At 60.2% G+C, this 20,649-nt stretch overlaps 1 protein-coding gene across 1 annotated transcript in view; it reads right to left on the bottom strand.

The window, feature by feature from the left end:
• Positions 1-16,942, bottom strand: part of HTRA1 (HtrA serine peptidase 1) — a 47,502-nt gene extending 30,560 nt beyond the window's left edge. Inside the window, exon 1 of the mRNA XM_045854598.1 lies at positions 16,320-16,942. Within this exon, the coding sequence (XP_045710554.1) occupies positions 16,320-16,806 (487 nt within the window). The 5' untranslated portion in view covers positions 16,807-16,942. The remainder of the gene's footprint in view (positions 1-16,319) is intronic.
• Positions 16,943-20,649: the final 3,707 nt, after the last annotated feature.

Genomic DNA, 20,649 nt, shown 5'->3' with positions numbered 1-20,649 from the left:
CTAGCCCAGCACACAACGCCACGAGCTTCCTTGGAACCCAGCGTCCCTGGAGTTGCACAGAAGATACTTCTTAACGATGCTCAGCAACGTCCTTACAGGAGGAAAGAAACACACACACACACACACACACACACACACACACAGTGTTGATAAGTTCCCACAATTATTATCAAAATCAGATCCATGGACACTTCCATTCGCAAGGGTTTGCTGAAGAGCGCCAGGCCCTACGGTAAGTGCTGGACACACGTGGCCTCATTGAAGAAACGTGAACACGGAAAATCACAAGGAACCGACGTGAATCGAAGATTTAGCACAACATGGGGTGTATGCTTCACACACATCAGAGCGTGTGCTTGCTTCTCCCGCCTCTGGGGCAAAAACATCAGGTGCAGATCAGACGAGAGGCGGCAAGCAGAGAGAAGCCTGTCTTGGTGGTCCCGATGCCTTGGTCCTCAAACTCGGCCTCGAGGCACCCCAGGGTGCCCCAGCAAGCTTGCAGGATGTTTCAGATGCCCTGGGGAGATACAGGGGGTGATACTTGACATCTCAGACGCCTTGAGAACCGGCTCAGTTTCAAAGTCAGATCTCTTTTCGGTCCTTTCGAGGATTCCGCATCTTTGTGAACTTGGATTTCTGGTGGCCACTGCGAAACAGAGCAAGTGCGGCCCGACACCAGTGTTGAAGTGGGGGTGGGGGGGACTGTGTCCAATGCGACCCCAAGACCCAAGGGGCTGGGCGGCACTGACAGCACATGTCCCGTTTGTAAGTCACTGCGGCCATCAAATAGTGAAGTTAAAATATATTAACAATTATTTTTTTAAGATTATTTATTTTCAGAGAGGGAAGGGAGGGAGAAAGAGAGAGAGAGAAACATCAATGTGTGGTTGCTGGGGGCCATGGCCTGCAACCCAGGCATGTGCCCTGACTGGGAATCGAACCTGCGACACTTTGGTTCGCAGCCCGTGCTCAATCCACTGAGCTACGCCAGCCAGGGCCTATTTTTCAAATGACTGTTGTGAACTGTGTTGTGGGGACACAAATGCTAAGTGGTGGGGATCTGATTACTTGGTAAGTGCACCTCGGGGCTCTGATTCCCCACCTGTCCCTCCCAGGACTCAGCCCACACTCTCCACACTGACCACCCTCTCACCAGGCCTCCAAAACACCCCAAAATGCCCCGCTCCGCCACCCCTGGCAGTCGCACAGCCGCTTTCTTCCGGCCTGTTATCGCACCAGCAGGAAGAATAAGAATTCTCATTTGCGGAGCAGCTGCCAAGTGTCCTGCAGCAGGCAAGGCACTGAATGAACGTTATCTCTAATGATTCCCGCAAGCCCCCAGGGTGGGGTCGTCCCCGTCCCCCACCCCCCACCGTCCCCCCCGCCCCGCGGCCCCCGTGGACAGAAAGACAGCCTTCATGCCGGCGAGAGGCAGAGGTGGCAGCGGGGGGCCGGCCCCATCCCTCTGGCTGCCCAGCTGGGGCTCTCTGCCCTGCATCTGTGGCCCCCCCTTCCAGGTCCCAGCCCTCTACCCCCCGACCTCCAGCCCCCAGCAGCCCCCGAGGTTGTGAACAGCTCCCCACTTCCGGGCCGGAGAACGCAGGGCCAGGACCCAGGACTGACAACCCAGCCCTCGCTTCCAGCAACAACAATCACACAATCCAGTTTCTCACCAGAGCTGAGGAGCAGAGCTCGTTTGGAAAACAGAACGCTGTGTATTCGAGGGAAAAGAAATGAATCCTCCTTTATTCGCAGGGAACAGCATGTTCCCAAAATTCAAATCAGCTCCCAGAGCAGACCGATGGAATCAGTGGCATTCTAATGCACTGTCCCACATTCAGGACCGGCTGGGGAATCTGCACAGCCCAGCGCAAGACGAGAATGTGGCAACCCCTCATTTCAAAGCAACTAAGAATTCCAAGATGGTCCTAGCAGAGAACCAAGCGTAGGGCCCCAGCGGGATCGCCCATGGGTGGCACACCCAAGACACCGGCCCTGCCTGCATTCCAACTGCGTTCGATCTAAAACCCAAAGTACAAGAGAAGTATGGAGAAGCATCACACCTGGTCAGGAGCTGATGGCAAAGCCGCCAGAATCTGGCCGAGCCCGGGAGCACACGGCAGCCCCCAGGGGCTAGCAGAGCGTCCCCTGCACAGGGAGGCAGGCGCCCACCTTCCGTGACACGGGGCGAGGCGCACACGGGGAGGCCAGCTCCTCGTGCCGCAGACTCCTCGACTTCGCAACGTGGAGGCTCAACCGAGGTCCCTCCCCACTCTCACGGAGAAAAGGAGAAAGTCACCTGAGACTTTCCACCCCATTTCTCCAACTGTCAATGCCAGCAAAGGTATAGGTACTTTAAGAATTATACACCAGAGCGCAACCCAGTTCCGACAACTGGAAGCACTCTGCGGAAGGGGAAAACGGGAGGACCTCGGCCAACGAGACCGCTGGATGCGGCCAGAGTCTGCTCGCCAAGGGACGGTGGCAGCTCCGGAAGGGACAGCTCCCACCCCACACTGTCCTTAGTCTCCCTGGCACGTCCAGTCCAGCCCTGCTCCTCCTGAGGTGGCCTGGCCTGGCCTGGGCACAGGCGACAAAAGAAATGAAGTTCTCTCAGAGGCATGGGCACATAAGATGTCCATTGTACAGAGGCTGGAAACACAGGCCCCTTTTCCCTTGAAGGGTCAGGAGACCCCTCCTGGCCATGAAGGACCCAGAGAAGTACTTACCCCTGAGATACCAGCTTGGATCCACCCCGCTCTGGCCTCAAAGCCCCACCCCAAGGCCCTGGGACGCTTCCCCTGGCCACCAGCAGACACCCAGCCAACCAGGCTCCCCACTGGCCCCGAAGCTATGAATAAGGAAGCAACTCCCAGTGGGGTGTCATAAAAATGTTAAACAGTCCTTGGGGATGGCCCAGTTGTTCAAGGGGTCTGGCACCCACTCCTCAGCTGTCGTCATCACCCTCCCACAGCCCCAGCACCCCAAGCAGCAATCCCCCACAGGGGGATCCAGTCTTCAGAGCCTCAGCCCCCAAGTATCCGTCTAGACTCAGGCCCCCAACTCGGAGACATCCCAGCATTTGTGGCCGTGGGGGTGTATGCTGGAGGCTGCCCTCTTCACCACCTTCACATGGTCTGGGGGCCGCGTCTGGCGGTCACCTCGCTGTCCCTGGCATGGCTAGATCAAAGTAGCTCCAAAGAGGCGGCTTGCTGGGTAAGCAGATCCAAGTCCAAACTGGGAGGGGACCCCAGGAGGAAGTTACCCTCCACGCACCTCCCCTGCACGCACCTGGGGGCGCGGCCTCACTCGTCTGTTCCACTCACAGTGCGACACCTTTGCAGAGGGGCCCGGCAAGTGGCCGCCGTCAGGGCCGGATCCAGGGCTCACCCCTCCAGTGCACCCCCCCACACTTCCCAGCACCGTCCTGCCCTAAACGAAAGGTCCCCACACTCCTGATGGGGTGGGGGTGCAGCAACAGGGAGACAAAGCGCAGCAGAGAGCAGGAGATGCTTAAGGCTAGGCCAAGGCCAAGGCCAAGGCCACGGAGAGCCCGCCCTGACCAGCCACTGGGATAGCGCACAGGGACCACCTGGAATCCTGAGCTTCGGGTGAAGGATGGAGCCCCACCACGCCGCCGCCACATCAGAGCTTCTGATGCCAGAGCTGGGGTCCGGGCTCCGAAACTCCGGCCAAGCGCCAGCACCTGAGGCCCGAGGGGACGACTGTCCCAGGGGTGCAGGAGCGTTGTCGAGAACGGACCAGGAGGCAGGCGGTTAACTAACTTGACACCGTGCAGCCGGAGCGGTGCTGGTCCGCATTCAGGGAGGGCAAGGGGGATGATTGTTCACGAAGAAAAGGTCTCTTTGTGAGGCTGAAGGATGAACTTGAGAGTGGCCGTGAGAGGAAGGCGGGGGGGAGAGGGCTGGAGCAGCCGAGCGGGGAGAAGAGGAGCAGACAGGCCGCATTTACAGGAGCCAGAAGGGCAGAGACTCGGCTTCCCCCTCGTCCGTCCGGGGGGGAACTCGGTCAACTTTCTCTCTGGGCGTCAGGAGAGCAGTCAATGTAAACAGGTTCCTAGTGGGAGATAAGGCCTGAAGTGCAAAGGAGGTGGGGCCTCCTGTTTGCAAGAGCAGTTGTGGGGGGAGCATAACCGCCCCCACCCCCGAATGCAGCAAGGACTTCCTGCCAGACTCACTTTCCCCATGTTTGCAGTTCGAGTGACTGACTGCATTCTGTCTGTACCACTCCATCCAATTCCAAGGACACTTGTCAGCCACGGCTCCAGCCCAGAGGCTGGCCCAGGGCTGGTCTGGCGCGTGGAGGCCACAGACCCAGAAGCGAGACTTTGCCCATTCCAGAAACCCAGACCCCCATTCTAATCAGTGACGCGGCTGCAAATGCTAGGCCATCGGGGGCCCGGGCACAGAGGGGTCTGTGCCACTAGGGCTCTCGGAACCCTGCCGAGAAAAGGCACAGGAAGGACAGAGGCATCCCCCTGCCCGGGGCCCTGGCAGCAGACGAGGTCTAAAGGGAACCTGAGGGTCCAGGGCACATCTCAGGAAGAAGCAGAGAAGACACAGTTTTGGTGTCGAACTTCCCACAGCCAAGGACTCCCGGGTCAATTCTTGTTTGTTCGACTAAACTGAATTCACAAGTTGCAACTGTTACTATTTTTTTTTAACGCTCCGAATTGAATGGGACGACAATACTCCCTGCCTCTTGCACAGAAACAAAGACAGACAATTCAGGGGCGTCACGTGTGACCTGTTTGTTTCCTCCTCATGAATAGAGGAGGAAGAGGAGGTGGAGCCGGGAGCCTGGCCTGGATTTCCAGCCCACACTGGCACTTGCCCACGCTGGCAGCCCCTCTCTTTCCGGCGCAGTCTCCCAGACGCTCGGAGTGGGAAAAGCTCTCCCAACGCCAGACCGCAGCCGGCACAGCGGTCCCCACCTCGCTGGGTCCAAAGCAAGCGAGGAACTGCTTGCGCGGGCCGGGGCCAAGGCTGCAGCAGATGGCGCTGAAAGAGGCCGGGGCAGGTGACGTGAAGAGGCAGAAAGACAGACCCAAACAAGCCCAAGACAATCTCACCCGATGAGCAACAAGCATTTGGGGGCGCCGGGCCAGCTGGCGGCGGCCAAGCCCTGGAGGCACCACCAGCCGGTCACGAGCAAGGACCAGTCCTACAGCAGCTCCCACTCCACGGGCCCAGGTGCTTTTTCCAGAGCCGCGTGTCTGGGCTTCAAGGTGCCTGTCGCTGATCATCACGTCTCAGTGTCCCCGGCCAGAGCTGAGGGCTCGGGTTTGGTCGGTATGGTTGCCTGTGACCGTCTTTGCCGACCTAGTTTGTGGCCCAGAGAGAGAAGTTTCCAATCAATTACACCCCATGGTTTTGGGGAGTTTGGGGTTTTTTTTTGTTTGTTTGTTTGTTTTCAGAAGTCTCCTGAATGCCCAGCATGTGTCTATTATTATCTTCAGGGAAACGGCTGACTGCTCCGTTACTAACTTTCTTCTCGATAAGCGTCTGGCTCCAGTCTTGACCTCCCCAGACTGCTCAGCTGGGTTCTCCTCCCGCTGCGCGCGACGGCTCCTGGCTGTTGTGTCTGGAGAGGCCAAGGCAGTCCCGGCTCCCGAGTGTTTCAGCCACGAGCAGCGGGCTGGGGAGCGAAGGGTGGGCTTATTAAGGGGCCTGGAACACACTCCTCAGCCGGCAGCCGGCATCCGTCACCCTCCCGCGGCCCCCTGGGGGCAGAGGGACAGCCTGGGGCGTGGGGGAAGGGACGAAGCGGTGGAGGGGTGTGGTATGGAGTGATGCGACGGTGACGCCAGCCGCTTCACATCCAGAAGAACCCTGCACCCACCTGCTGATGAGCACTGGGCGGAGCGGTGCGGAGGAGAATGCGCCACCCTGGTAAAACAAGACGAGCCAGACAGCGTCTGTCTCGAGGAAGAAGGAAGAAGAAGGGGGCCCTGAGACTCGAGACAGGCCCCTTCTTCCCCTCTGTGGGCCTCAGTCACCTCATCGGTAAGACGGGGGTCGGCCAGACCACTTCCAACATCCTTCCCAGCCCCCCGAAAGGCCGTGTGGCCTCATGAATCTGAGACGTGACTTCCCGATCTTCCCCTCACCGCACGTGGCTCCCATCAGGACAGAGGATTCCAGTTTTCGAGGCAGGCTTCCCGAGTCCCCTGCGCCACTGTCGCCCCCTAGAATGAGCCACAGCCGCCTCCAGCAGTGGAGAGTTTCAACGTGACTTTGGGGCTGGGGTCAGCATCCCCCACCCGGGAGAGGAGATCGGACACAAGTCCGGCCTCCTTGTATCACAGAGCATAATGCTCCTCGGTCAGGCAGGGGCTGAAGTACCGGCGTGGCTAGAGCACGGATGCGCCTTAAAGACACCGTGCCCAGTGAGCGAGGCAGTGACACAGGGCCACGCACCACGTGACGCCCTTTACCTGGAATGTCTGGAGACAGGGAAATCCAGCTGGGACAACAGCAGATTAACGGTTGCCCAGGGCTGGGCAGGGGCTGGGCGGGGAGGAGGAGGTATGGTAGGTTTCTTGAAAAGGGTGCATTTTACAGTATGTGAATTATAGCTCAATAATACCGAACCAAAAAGAGAAAACATTAATGTCCCTTGTTTCTCTTCACTTTTGTCATGCGGTTATTAGGAAACTGGATTTGCTATGTGTGGCGTGTGCTATCTTTCTGCCCGTGTGTACAAAACATGAGTAAACACATGCTTCGCTTTTCCAAACAAACAGAAACAGTCACGCCCCCGCCTGCACCCAGGACAGAGCTGGCGTCCGGGAGGCAGAGAGCCCTGGGCCGGGCGTCCAGAAACTCCGTTCTCTGTCCCCCCCTCACCTGTGACCTCGGGCCCTCACAGCCCCTCGCTTGTCCAGCTCCTCACCAGCCACACGACCCCTTCCAGGTGAGACAGCCTGTGACCACCGCTCCATCCCCAGGGAAAACCAAAATGCAGAAGTACTCTTTCCAGCCCCAGGCTGCTCATCCCCCAAGATCACCCTGAGAATGAAGGTCCACGTACAGACAGACCAGGCAGTTCACCGACCCAGCGGGAGGACTGGTCTGCTACCACCCTGCTCTGCCTATCCGGAAGGATTTCTTTGTGGGGGTGGGGGGAGTTCTCTTTGGCCTCTCCAGCTTTTGGTGACTCAAGAAGGTGATCATTCCATAGCTGATGGTGATGAGCATGGATACAAAACTCACGGAAAGCAATTTGGCAAACTACGCCAAGAGCCGTAAAAAATCCGTGTCCTTCCACCGGTCGTTGCGCTTGCACCTGAGCCGAGGGAATAAGCGTAGACACAGAGCCGACCACGGACGCGAGCACGTTCCTCCCAGCATCGCCTGCGGCGGCGGCCGGGGCGCAGGCGGCCGGGAAGAGGGCGAGAGTCCGCCGGATGCTGGTGTGACGCTGAGGACAGAAAGGATGCGGCTGCCTGGCGGTCGGTGGGATCGCAGACCTTTCTTCCTCTCTCTACTTTTTAAAAGTATTTTATTTATCTATTTTTAGGGAGAGAACCATTGATGTGCAAGAAATACATCAATTGGTTGACTCTCACCTGCCTCCAGCTGGGGACCTGGCCTGCAACCCAGGCACGTGGTCCGACTGGGAACTGAACCGGCGACCTTTTGTTTCGCAGGCCAGCACTCAATCCACCGAACCACACCGGCCAGGGCTTCTCTTTATTTTTGATGCCATAATTAGACTCTGTTTATAACCTGAAAGAGCTGATGCAGGACAATGTGTGAGCGAATGTGCTGATGCATTTCCCCCGGGTGTCTAAGCGAGGGTGAGAGAAATGACTTACAAGAGCATGTATGCCAAGAGGAAAAACAGTGCACTCCGCCCAGAGAGACTCTAACCGCAGCCGGAAAGACACTGAGGCATCTGAGCCCTGATGTATGATGACTTGATTTTCCCCTCGGCAACAGCCCTGCAATTACGGCTCAAGGGCATTAATATGTGCTTAGCGTTCTTGAGAGGAGAAATCAGTCTTTATATGGACAGCTTTCAGGTCTTTTCCAGCCCATGGAGATCACCGGGGGGGCGGGGGCGGGGGGAGTTTTCTTGAGCATCATTTTAGAGCAGGAGACTAAGTAAAAGCACCCACTGTTTCTCGGCTTCATGGGAAAGTCCTGTGGGCGGGCCCTGGCCTCGGCCTTTGAGCGCCCCAGTTTCTCCATCTGCAAAGTGACAGGTTGGGCTGTAGCACCTGCAAGGACCTTCCACACCCAGGTCCCACCCTCCAGGACTCTGTGCTTTCCACAAGCCAGTTAGTTGGTGGCTTTGGCCAGCCACCAGTGTCCCCGCAGGGAAGGTGGTGTCCCTGCCCAGACGATGCCGGAAGACCTGAAAACGGAGAGTCAGTGTGGTCAGAGGCGGCTGTGGAAGGCGAGAGCGCAGGGAGAGGTTCCAGAGGACGGAGGGCTGTGTGGCTGGCCGGTGAGGGACCCCGCGGGGACAGATGACAGATGAGGGTCTCACGCAGCCGCACAGAGAGGGCCCTTTCCGCATGGTCTCAAGGGCCGCCCTTCCGCCCCGCCTTCTGTGCTGCTATCAGACTTCGCCTGGGCTGCTCCAGTGAACCAACCGCACCGGGCTGCTCTTCTCGGGGTCAAACTGATGGAGAAACGTCAAGCTAGGCTCCAAGCAACCTCAACTCAGGCCCTTTCTTGACCAGCAAATGTTCCATCGAGACACAGCGGAGAAACTCAGAAGGCAGGCCCCCGGCCCCCAGCCCCAGGCCCCCAGCAGGCGGCACGCGCAGACAGCTGTGCGAGCTCTACGATACGACGGTGGGGGTTCTGCCGTTTCAAACCACAGCGTCTGCTCTGGGAGCTCGGGGTGGCGACCTCTGCCTTCGGCGTCCCTAAAACAGAGGGTCAGTGCTCGAGGACAATTCCGTCACCTTGGCCAAGCTACCATGTCTCAGTGGGACCAGGGAACACGCCCAGAAGAGACCCACGTCCTGGTGCCCAGGAAGCCTCCTGCTTTTCCATCCTTGGCTCCACTGATTGGTGGTGCGGGTTCCGCCAGGAGTCCTGGAGGAGTCTGGGATTGCCGGCTGGAGGTCCCACTCCTCACGACAGCAATGCCCCCGGCTGACCCAGCTGACGCTCACAGGGTCCTTCTGAGGCCTCCGGGGCAGCACCATTGCTCTCCCATGTCGCAGACGAGGAAACGAAGGCTGGAGGGAGTCCGTCACTCATCCAAAGGTCCAATCGGGGCAGGACCCAGGTTTCCTAACACCATGGACTTGAATGGAGCCAGCAGTTCGGGGCTTCTTTATGGACTCGGGAGACCCCAACACTGCCCCCCCACCCCCCGGGAAATGACAGACACACCGGCAGAAAACCAGGGAGGCTGCCGTTGACTCGAACAGCGCTGTGAGCGCACCGGACCTAAGAGATGTAACAGAACACTCCACCCAACAACGGCAGAAGGTTCGGCTGTTCACGGGGAACATTCTCCAAGAGCGACCACCCTCCGCACCACAGAACACGCCCTAACAAATGCCGAAGGACAGGCACCCTACAAAGAATGCTCTCAGACCACAAGGGGACTGCCCTCGAAATCAGCCACAGAGAGGTAGCTGGAAAGCCCCCAACTATTTGGAGATTAAACCGCATGCCTCCAAGTAACACTGGAGTCCAAGCAGCCTCGGGAGCAGGTGGAGAGGAGGACAGACTTGGGTTCAGTCCTGGCTCTGCCTCCTCTCGCTGGGCGCCTTGGAGGATTCATTCACGTCTTCCCTGTCCCCCGCTGGGAGACCGGGATAATGCCCCGCCTCCCGGAGTCACGGTGAGGGAAGAGCAAGGCAGTGTTGTTACGGGGTCAGCACCCAGCCCTTCAGGCACTGTTCCGTCCAAGGCTGTCCCCTGCACCCGCCCCCACCCTGGGCTAGCTCAGCCTGTGCCAGAGAGAGGCAGCTGTGACTGCTAAACGCTGAGTCCTCCCTCCTCTGTATCCAGTTGGCAGCCATCTGCCTGGGCAACCTCAACTGCTAGAACACCCCCCGCTCCAGCCATCCCCACCAGGCGGTGACCGCCACTCGGAATGCTGGCACCAAAGAGAGGGCTCTCCTGGGCGCGGGGTACATGCTGACTCGACTGCTGGACGATGCACCCAAATCTGTCTGGAAAGGAGAAGAAAACAAAACAGAACAGCTCACCGCGCAAGGCGGGCCTACGTTCTTCTCAAGATCTGATTGCACAATGAACTGTTAAAAGTTTCCCGAGGCCTGAAAACATTGCACAAGGCTCTGACTCACGAAGACGGAGCTTCTTCGAATTTGCAAACGATCGGAACGCCAGCCACAACACTGGGCCGTCCGACAGCAGCAGGTCCCTCGGGAGCCAGGGCTGTCTGCTGGTGAGGGACCAGCGGCGGTCGCAGAATGCGAAGTTATCGTGATGAAACAGGCGTATCTGACGCTCTGTCCTGGGAACCCATGCTAATTGAGCAGCCGGGACTCCCGCACCATTTTCGGTTTCCCGGACACGTGACCCATCTTTCCCCGCGAGGAATTTCCGAAGCGTGGAAACCAAACCCAGCACCATTCACTCGGGTCTCGGGGCTTCCGAGCAACTGCCATCTCTTGAGCATGGCCAAGTCCAGGGAGGGTTCGTGAGGTGACATTTGTACCGTCCCAGGCATCCTAGACACGCAAGAAGTCTTCGTCCAGGAGAAGGCACACACTTCCCACCTGAGACAGGCAACGCCTGCGGGGTCCCAAAGGTGACAGCAGGGTCATCTCGGGATCCCCTGCCCGGAGAACCTTTTCTAACTTACTCAGTGACAAATTGCAAGCCAGGCTCCAGGGCACACCCCCTGCCTCCTCCCCGCCCCCCATAACCGGCCTGCCCGCCTTATCCCCAGGGAGACAAACCCATCACAGCTCTTCCTCCACGGAGAGCCTCCCGGTGGGAACGACTGCTCGAGGATGAGGAGGGTAAGGATGCCCTGCCAAGTCTGCTGGCTGCGTCCCGGCACAGTTCTCTGCCCGTCGTGGGATCAGGTGCTTCCTTCCTCCAGCGACCCTCCGGGGTGTGGATGGGACGTGCTATTCATTGTATCGCTCTCCTACCGATGAGGACACCGAGACTCGGGGAGATCGGGCCACACAGTCAGGAAGGGCTGCTCCGGCGCCAGGAGCCCAGCCCTTGGCTGTTGCATGACCGACTACAGACTCGAGTGAGGGCCGCCCAGCCTTCCTCACCCCTGACTGATTCCCCAGACCCGGACACGTCTGAGTACACAGCAGGTGTTCAATAAGTGCTCTAGAGGCACCTCACGTCACTGATCCCCACAGCCGAACTCGGCGCCCCTCGGCAGCCACAGACGGGCCTCTTCGCTGCCGCTCACGTCTGTTCTGCTGCGCGCTGTCCTGGCCGGTGCCTGTCAGACACACGTCAGCCGGCAGCATCCGCTCTCTGCCACCGCAGGCGGCCTTTTGGACAAGCGATTGGAATGGCTATGCGTCTCTCTTTCTCTTTGGTTTTCTTTCTTAATGGCAGGGAGGGTGGGGAGGAGACATGTCATGGATGGGGAGGGACCTCTTCCCACGGACCCCCGCAGCCCAGCCTCCTGGGCCCTAGGAAGCCGCAAGGGGCTCCGGGCTCCCCTGGAGCTCATCTCCTGGGGGTGGGCTTGTCCCCGCTGTGGCCACCCAGAGCCTCGCAGCAGCCGGCACAAAGCTGAACAAAGCACAGGGCCACCAGGCCCAAGACGGGCCACATGCAATCAAGGGCAACCTTGGCTTTAACCATCAATAATTTTAAAAAAAGAAATGAGCTCCCAAAGAAGCCAGCCTGGCCTTTAAAACAGGGATGAGGTGACCACAATTCTCCAGAGACCGGTTTCCTTACATGAATCACAGCCCAGTCCGGCCAGAAGGGCCCTCGGAGATCATCTGGTCCAACCCCAACACAGCGGAGGCCCCGAGAGGTCGGCGGCCGGTCACCTGGTCAGGTAACGGCCGAGGAAGGGCCCGAGCCAGCTGCCCGCCCGCCCGCCGGTCCCTCCACCCCAGCTGGCCTTCCAAGGAACCCGCAACCGCTGCCAAGTTTGATCTCTCCTTCACATGAAGCCTGAGCAGAGCTATTTATTCACTTCAAACGTAAGCTCATGGAAACTCTGATCGCTCGCTCCAAGGCACGGTGCCGCGTCCAGGGCCGCGCCGCCCCACGTGGACTCAGGACCCGGCCCCGCAGTCCCGGGGCTGCCGGGCCTCCGACCACAGTCCGCTCCCGGTCCCCGCCACCGCCGCTTACCGAAAGCAGCTATTTTAGGTTCTGATGCAACCCATTTACAGCTCTCCGGATGGAATGAAGTTACTCAAATGCTTGGCTTTCGCTGTTAACTTGCTCATGTTATAAAACCTTGACATTTTAACTCTCTAGCAAAACCAACACAGAGTAAAAGGAGATAACCAACCGCCCTAGCCAGGTGGCTCAGTTGGTTGGAGAGTCAACCCTGGGCACCACAGGGTTGTGAGTTCGATCCCTGGTCGGGGCGCAAACGGGAGGCAACCGATTGATGTTTCTCTCTCTCTCCCTTTCTCTCTCTCTCTCTCTCAAACCAATAATAAACATATCCTCAGCTGGGGACTGAAAAAAAAAAAAGAAGATAACCAGCCCAGGTGAGCTATGCCTTAGACACATCGAAGCTTGTGGTTCTTCCCCTGCAGCGCCCGGCCAGCCTCCGCCTGCGGAGGCCTCCCCTCATCGGCGCCAGTGAGGCCAGCCCGGGGGTGCCCCGTGCGTGGAGACCCTTGGGCTCATGTGGGCTGCTGTTTGTGGTCGGGGGCGGTTCTCCTGGAGCGTGCACCAGGGGGACAGATGGACTTGGCGCCTGGCGTTTGGGAGTCTTTTTCGGGCCTCTTTCCCGGCTTCATGTCCGTTCGCGGCAGAGTGCGCAACGCTGCACACCCAGGCTGGCTTCGGCGAGGTCCGGGAATGATCTCCCCGCCAGCAGCCCAGGGCCCGGGGCTCTGCTTCAGATGCGTCTTTATTACAGCCCCTTGTTCTCTTGCGTTTCTTCAGCAAGCGCTAGCTGAGGGCAACCCAGGGGGGTGGCGGGGGCGGGGGGGGCGGGGAGCTGGCCTGTCCTCCAGTTCCCGTGCCTGCGGCCCAAGAGCTGGTATGTGTCTCCTGTTTCATCTCAAGGCCATGGCTGCCTGGAGCAGTCTATTCCAGCTGTTAGCTGAGGCTTAGCTGGGGTTGGCTTAGAACCTCCGTCTGTGCATCAGTGTATGGCATGGGGTTGGTAATGAATGGGCTCTGGACCAGATGTGCGGGTTCAAGTCCTGGATGAGGTGCCTCCCCGGCCTCTGTCTCCCAGCGGTGACACAGGGGGGCTACCCTGCCCCTCACAGGACGGCCAGGAGGGTCAGATGGGCTCAGAGGTCCCGGACACAGAACGGGCACCACACCTATGTTAGCCCGTATTATTTTATTATACTATTGTTCATTACAATTCCTTCCTTTTCTGTAATCCCCTGACCCGTGCAGAGCTTTCGCTTTAAACTGACCCACACTGCCGACGGCGGACGCGGACAGACCTTTGTCCTCTAGTACAGCAGGACACTTTCCCGTCCAAACCCGGGCGGCGGCAGTGTGGGTTTCTGAAACAGGTGACTCGCCTTCGACTCCAGGACCGTGATCAGGGATGTCCCCTGGAGTCTCTGTTAAACAGCTCACAGACCAACGAGCTCCTTTTTTTGGAAGGACGCCACACTCCACCCTCCAAAGACCCACCCTGCCTCCAAGACGCTGCTCGCTGGCCCGGGGACCTCTGGCCCCGGGACACTTCCTCCCTCCCTTGTCCTTCCTCTCTGCTTCTCCTTAGCATCTTGGAAACCGTGGGCCTGCCGCCTGGCCCGAGGCTCCTCCCTCACTTCCTGGCAGGGCTCCTCCAGCTCCAGGCCTCCCACAGGCCCCCTCTGCCCCACCGCCACCCCCCCCCAACTCCCCGCTAAAACTGCGCTGTGCCTGCCAACCCTCTCAGCCAGAGCAGGCGGCCAAGTCACCTCATTCAACAATGACATCAAGTGACCTGCAGGTGGGCAGGGCTGCAACTGAATGAAGTCTTGGCTCCCAGGCTCCTATCCTCAGAGGCCCCTCCGCAGGGTCAAGGGCACAGGGCTAGAGCGGGGGAGGGCGAGAGGGGGGTGGAGAAAGCAAAGCCTCCCATTAAAGGAAGAGCCGATAGCTGCCTCGTAGTTCAGGCCCTTCTTGTTTCTTCATCCATTCACCCATTCATCATCCATCCACATGCCCATCTGGTGCCTCCTCCGGGCGGGCGGGCAGGCGGACAGACAGACAGACAAAAAGCACCAGACACACTGCGGAACTCAACAAATATTTGCAGAAAGAAAGGGGGAAGGACGAGCACTGCACCCTCTCGGTCTCCCCCTCCTCTCACGGCCACACGCATCCTTCCGGGGCAGTCCGCTGGCCGGCTCTCCTGGGAGCCTGCTGAGGGCCTGACCCAGGCAGAGGACCCGTGTCCCTCCACACAGTGACCGTGACCGGCTGCCAACTCCAGCGTCGCGAAGGGACTCACCTCACCGGCAGTACATCAGGTGCCAGTCACTCAGGACCCCAGGCGGCAGCTGCTTCGCCCCTGACTCCCTCCCCGCCTGTCCCGGAGGCACCGGTCAATTCACCGCTTCCCAAACAAGGTTCCCCTCAGGATGCACCCCACTCTGGCCTTCTGGAAACGTCCTTCATCCCGCCTGACCTCTCCCCCCAGCTCTGGGGCTGAGTACTGCGCTGGGAGCAGGCTGTCTGGGTTCAGACTCTGGCTCGTGGCCTTGAGCACCGAATGCAACCTCAGTTCCTCTGCCTGCAAAATGGGAATGTCAGCAGAGGCTCCCTCCTCGTGCAGCTGCGGAGACGGAGTGAGGTCTCGCGAGGGGCGCCTCCGGCACTAGGGCTGGAGCACGGAGCGGGCACCAATAGGGGTGCGTTCTCGTTCTCATCGCAGACCAGGCTCTGCGGTCACGGTCACGCACTCCTCTGCGGGGAGCTCTCCTCCCCGCCCCGGGCGGTTTCCCCGAGTTGGGGGGGGGGGGCACCAGGCTCCCACACTCTCCAAGTTTTCCTGCACTCCCTGGCACCTTCCCTTCGCTGTGAACCAAACTGTGCCAGGTCCCCGTTAGTCGCATTCCCACAAAGAAAATCCAGACCAGCCCCTCTGCTGGGCTGCCCTCCCCCCCACCCCCATGCACACTGCCCACGGTGGGGAGACAGAGGGTGGCTGCGGCCAGGGCCACTGCCAAGCCCCGCTGGCCCGTCCCTGCGAGGCTGGACTGGCCGCGGATGAACTCTACATTGTTTACCCACATGGCCCCTCCGCCTGGAGCGGAGAGGCGTCCTTCTGGAAGGTCTCTGAAGGTTTCTCCGCCCTCCGCACCCCCACCACCAGAGCCTCGGCTTGTTGATGCAGAAAAGAGAGAAGGGATACAATCCTTCCTCATCCCGAATCCCTCTCACACCGCCACCTCTTCAGCTGGGACCCAAAAGCCCGTTCAGCTTATTCAAAAAGAGCCACTTTCATTTTTGTAGGATTGGCTCAAAACACGGAGAAGCAAGGCTGGCAGCCGCGCGGCGGCGGCGGCGGCGTCTGCAGTGAGAAGCCCGTGCCTGGCCCTGGAGGGCGTCTGGGGAGGCTTGGGTGCCGGGCGGGCAGCACGGTTCCTTTCAGAAAGAAAGTTAAACCAAGTTGTCCCCGGCGGGGCCCATAATAAAGTGAATGGTGTGGGTCATTTTAGAGGGGTGCGGGGAGTCGGGTGCAGAGAACTATTGCAGAACGGAAAGCGACAGAAATGAGTCCCTGTGGTCCCCACGACTCCAGCTTGCTTGGCACAAGGCACTTACCATCCATCCCCAGTCCCGAACTTCCCTCCTCCCGTATGCTCCCATTCCTATATCTGTCCCCCAACTCCAGTGTTGTGGGGTTCCCCTCAGGGCACCCAGCAGCCCGCCACCAGGTGGGACGCCCTGTCTCCCTGACTGCAGGACAGCGGGCTGGGCGCCCACCGGGTGCGAACCGACCCCAGGCTAGGTGCAAAGCTTGGCTCCGGGGAGTCCGCAGCACACGGCCCCGGGTCCGGGCCGTTCTCCCCCCGCGAGTGGGTGCCTGAACACCCGCAACATTTTCCTGCCCCTCGGTTTGCCCGTCTGTCCCGCGAGGGGCAGTTTGGGGCCTGGATGGGGAGACCTGGAAGTTGCCCGGAGCTGGGCTCCCCCGGGGGCAGGGTGGGGAGCACCGCCCGCAGGTACCTTGGCCGCAGGCGCCTCGCTGCAGGACGATGACCGGCGGCTGGCGCAGACTCTCGGAGCGGCGGCTGGCGGCGCGCAGCTGGCACAGGTTGGCGTAAGTGTTGGAGTCGCTGCCACACACCGGCTCGCTGCTGGCGCACACGCAGAGCCCGGCCTGCGCGCGCCGCCGCACGGTGGCCGAGGCGGGAACCCCGAAGGGCACCACGCACTGTAGCCCCTCTCCGCAGGGGCCCTCCTGCAGGCCGCACTCGGCGCCCTCGGGCGCACCGCACACCTCGCAGCAGCCGCACGCGTCGCGGACGCGGCCACCCTCGCAGGGTCCTGGCGGCGCTGGGCAGCGAGCCGGGTCACAGCGCTCCGGGCAGCCGGCGGGGACTGCTGGCGAGGCGCGGCTGGACCGGAGCTGCTGCGCGGAGACGTGTGCCGCGAACAGCAGCAGCCACAGCAGCCGCTGCCGCGGGAGGGACGAGGCATGCGCGGGCTGCATGGTGGCTCGGACGGCGGTAGCGGCGGCGGCGGCGGCAGCGGGCCGGGAGGCGGCTGCAGATATGGAGAGCTGCTCCGGGGAGAGCGCGGGAGGGACTGGGGACGCGGTGCGAGTGCGCGCGGCCGTGCAGCCCAGCCCATTGGCCTCGCAGCGGTGACGAGCCGCTTTGGGGACGGGCACCGCGCCCGGGAGGGGGGCCGGCCGGAGGGCGGGCAGGAGGGCGGGCAGCTGGACCTGAGACTGCCTGCGGCAGGGGCCAGGCAGGCACGCCTGGGCTCGTGGGCCGGGGCGGGGCGGGGCGGGGCCACTTCCGCGGGGCTCCGTTTCCCAGTCTACGGGTACCACTAATTCGCCTCTTGTGGGGTTGCTCAGCACGGCTTGCCACCTTAAAACTAAAAGGAGACTCTGCCTTGTGCAAGAGTCCCCTGAAAAAGTTCCCGCAGATTGCTGAGCTGGGGACCTGCTCTGGCTGCGGGGAGAGGGGTGGAGTGGTGGGGAGCGGAGGGGGCGCTGCGCGGGGGAGGCACCGCTGGCGAGCACCTCTGGAACTCACCCACTGGCCCAGATCTCGCGACTGTGACCGTGGGCCCTGGGCAGCCACACAAAGAATACGACGCCCGTGGGGCTGGCAGAGTGCCTGTGTCCAGACCCACTCAGGTGACAAAAAACGAAGTGATTGGAGTATAATAACGTGCGCCCGATGCCTTTTAAAGCTGCGGGTGGGATGCATGCTTGCACCGCACAGACTCGCTGGGGAGGGACCTGGGAGAAGCCCGTGAGGGCCCAGGGGAGTGGGAGACTCGGGTGGGAGAGGGGCTGGCACTGTACCCTCTTCACCACGTGCACGGTTCTCCCTACACATTCTTGGTTTCAAATAAAACGGCCCTCCTTTGCTCTTCCACTTGCGTATTGGGTGCATCCTTTGGGACAGACGGGAGTCACAGAGTGGGGCAGGGGTGGGCGGCCCGGAGGTGGGTCCCCAGGCTTCGCCAGGCCCAAGGGTGCAGCCTCCGGGCGTCCTGGAGCAGAGGGGCCGAGCTGGGTCCCTCGGCCCCCGGAGGAGGGCGGCTCGCACACACCCTGCCGGGCAGGGGCCAGCACACAGAGGTGCCCAGGGGCAGAGGGCCAGGGAGTGTGGACCTTGGGGTACAGTAGGCCGGGGGGGGCGGTGGGCGGCGGCGAGAAAGGCTTAGGGAATTTTGCACTGTTCTTCCCCCGTCCTCCCCTTGGGCACGCCCTTCCCAACAAAGATTCAGTCGCTTTCAATTTCAAGTATAATTTCAAGTACTTATAACCGCCCCCTCAATGCACCTCCCAAATGTGACCCACACGAGTGCCCAGGGGCTCTGGGACCAAGAGCTGGAAGGCTGGAGGTCCAGCGACCTGGGGCGGGAGAAAGATGCTGCGGCCCCCAGCCCCCAGGGCAGTATTTCCCAAAGCCAGACCTCCGGCTGGCGGGAAGGGAGGCCTTGCCCCAGAAGTTACTCAGGGCTGGACAGGGAGAGGGGGCTGGACTCCTCTGCCGATAAGCTGGCTAGCTGTGATGACTCAACAGAGGGTGGCCGGGTGGGGTGGGGCGGGGCGGGGTGGGCAGTCCAGCCGAGACAGATAAAATAAGCGGAAGTGTGGCGGTGAAAGAATTGGTGAAAAATTCTTTTTGTCCTGCACTCTTACAGGTGAGGAGACCGAGGGCAGGAAGGACAAGTGACTTCCCCAGCCCCACGCACTAGGGAGGATGGAGCCAGGACACCTCCCAAAAGTTCTCTGCCTGCGTGTCCCCCTCCTCCACCCCCAGCCTGCGCAGCGATCCTGCTAGTTAAAAGCAAAGCGTGACCGAAGCTTCCCCACTGGCTGCTGGGTGGGTCTCCAAGCTCCTAGTCTGTGACTGAGTCCCTGAGGGTCCCACTGAGCCCCCAACGCCCCCTCACCCCGCCCTCTCATCTTGCACACGGGACTCCACCCGCGTGGAATAACTTGCATTTGCTGACACACAGCCCCGGTTTGAAGTCCCCATGCCCTGCCCAAGCTCCGCCCTCCTCCCAAACAGTCCTTCCCCCGCTCCAGGCTGGGTTGGCGTGCCCCAGCGAGGCAGGCAGGAGCCACGTCGTCCGTCTGGTGGGCTTGGATTCCAAATCTAACTTCCGGCCCTTAATTCCGTGACCTTGGGCACGTCGTTTAAGAACCTCAGGGGCCTTCCCCCAGAAAACGGCGCGACAGCAAGTCTGCCGGGAGCGAGGACCAGCCCTCAGAAGGGCGTTCGAGGCGCTGGAACCATCCAGAGACAGTTCATTCACATCCCAGGGGTGGTGTGTGTAACGGGCGTGGCCCGTACGTGCCAACCACGGCGGCCACGTGGCTCTTCGCCCAGGGAAGGGGAGGACACCGGCGGTGTCGTCAGCAGGAGCCAGTGGAAGGTGGAGTGAAGGCCCCGCAGGCCGGAGAAACAGCATCCTCAATGCCAAGGTCCTAGAGAGACCAGGGTCACCTCCTGACCCTCTCCCAGGCTCAAGGGCCACTCACCCCGCCGCTCTGACAGCAACACAGGCCACCGAGAGGAGCGACCTGACAGAGGGGACCCAACAAGTCCTTTGACTCCGAGTCAGAGACGTTGGAGTCCCACTAGAAGAGTGGCCAGGGCCCTGACCGGCCCGCACCAGAGAGTGTTGCGTGTGCGCCTGCCTGTGTCCGTGCGAGCGCACGCACAGAACACGCCAGCAGGAACCTGGTGTCGCAGCCTGTCATTGATCTTCCGCTCCCAACATCCCCACGTCTACAAGCGGTGCCTTTGATCTGAAAGGGGTGTTCCCTCTCTCTCCCCGTCTTCCCCTTCTGATGCCATTTATAAAGATGGTTTCTTTCTAAAAGATGCAATTTTTTGATCCTTCGTGAAAACTCATTTTTCGCTCACCAGGTCTTGGCACCGATTCCTAGAGAGGATTTTTCTGGAGAAAACGGGGCGGTTCAGAAACCACACCAGCGAGTTCCCTGCCCTCCTCTCTGCGGCCCCGGTAGCCAGCATTGAAGCTTTGATTCTGAACAAGGTCAAGTCTGTTCGTGAATAGTGAACAATGACACCCTATGGCTGCCTTGATTAAGCGAGGAGGCTCCTGAGCTGGAACAGAGCAACCACGACCACACTCACCGCCCAGGAGGAGAAAGGTCCTCCCAGATGCTCGAAGGACCCAGAATGGGTGGGGGCACCCACGGCCTTGCCTGATCCACAGGACCAGCCTAGTGAGGGTGTGAACTGTCTCTACCACGTGTCACCCCTCTACCCAGTGATTGTCAGGACCGCTCAGCTGCAGTGAAGTGACATCTGCACTCCCTAACCTGGCCCCCAGTGTCCACCCGCTGGGGGAATTTAAGCTGCCCTCGGTGGCCGCAGGAGAGGCCGCTGGAGGGGGCAGCCAGGTGGGGAAGGGCTCTGGCTGTCCCCCTGAGGACGCTGGGCTTTGGTGCTGACGAGACGCACCGGCCGGCTTCCGATGGGGAAGTGCTTTGACAGAATCATAATGTGCAGAGGGATGGTGGTTTGGGGGGAAAACTGCATTCAGTGACATACCCATTTTTAAGTAGAGGTACCTTATTAGATTTTAGCGTGAGGAGCACTTTGAATTGACTGAAGATGCAGTTCATGTAACCCCATAGGATAAGAAGTAACAAAAAAAAAGAAATTCCAACAGCTTGGTCACAGTTGACTCATTCCAGCGTGACCCCTTCCATGCAAACCCCTCCTCCAAAAATAGTGCAAATGGCAAGGGGGTTGAATATTTTGGAGATCTTCTGAAGCACTTTAGAAACACTAGCATTTCTAACATCAAAATCACAAAACGTGCACGTCCA

The sequence above is a fragment of the Phyllostomus hastatus genome, unplaced genomic scaffold, assembly GCF_019186645.2.
Source record: "Phyllostomus hastatus isolate PE091 unplaced genomic scaffold, TTU_PhHast_1.1 phas_scaffold_1066, whole genome shotgun sequence".
NCBI lineage: Eukaryota > Metazoa > Chordata > Mammalia > Chiroptera > Phyllostomidae > Phyllostomus > Phyllostomus hastatus.
This window is presented reverse-complemented; position numbering and strand designations above follow the sequence as displayed.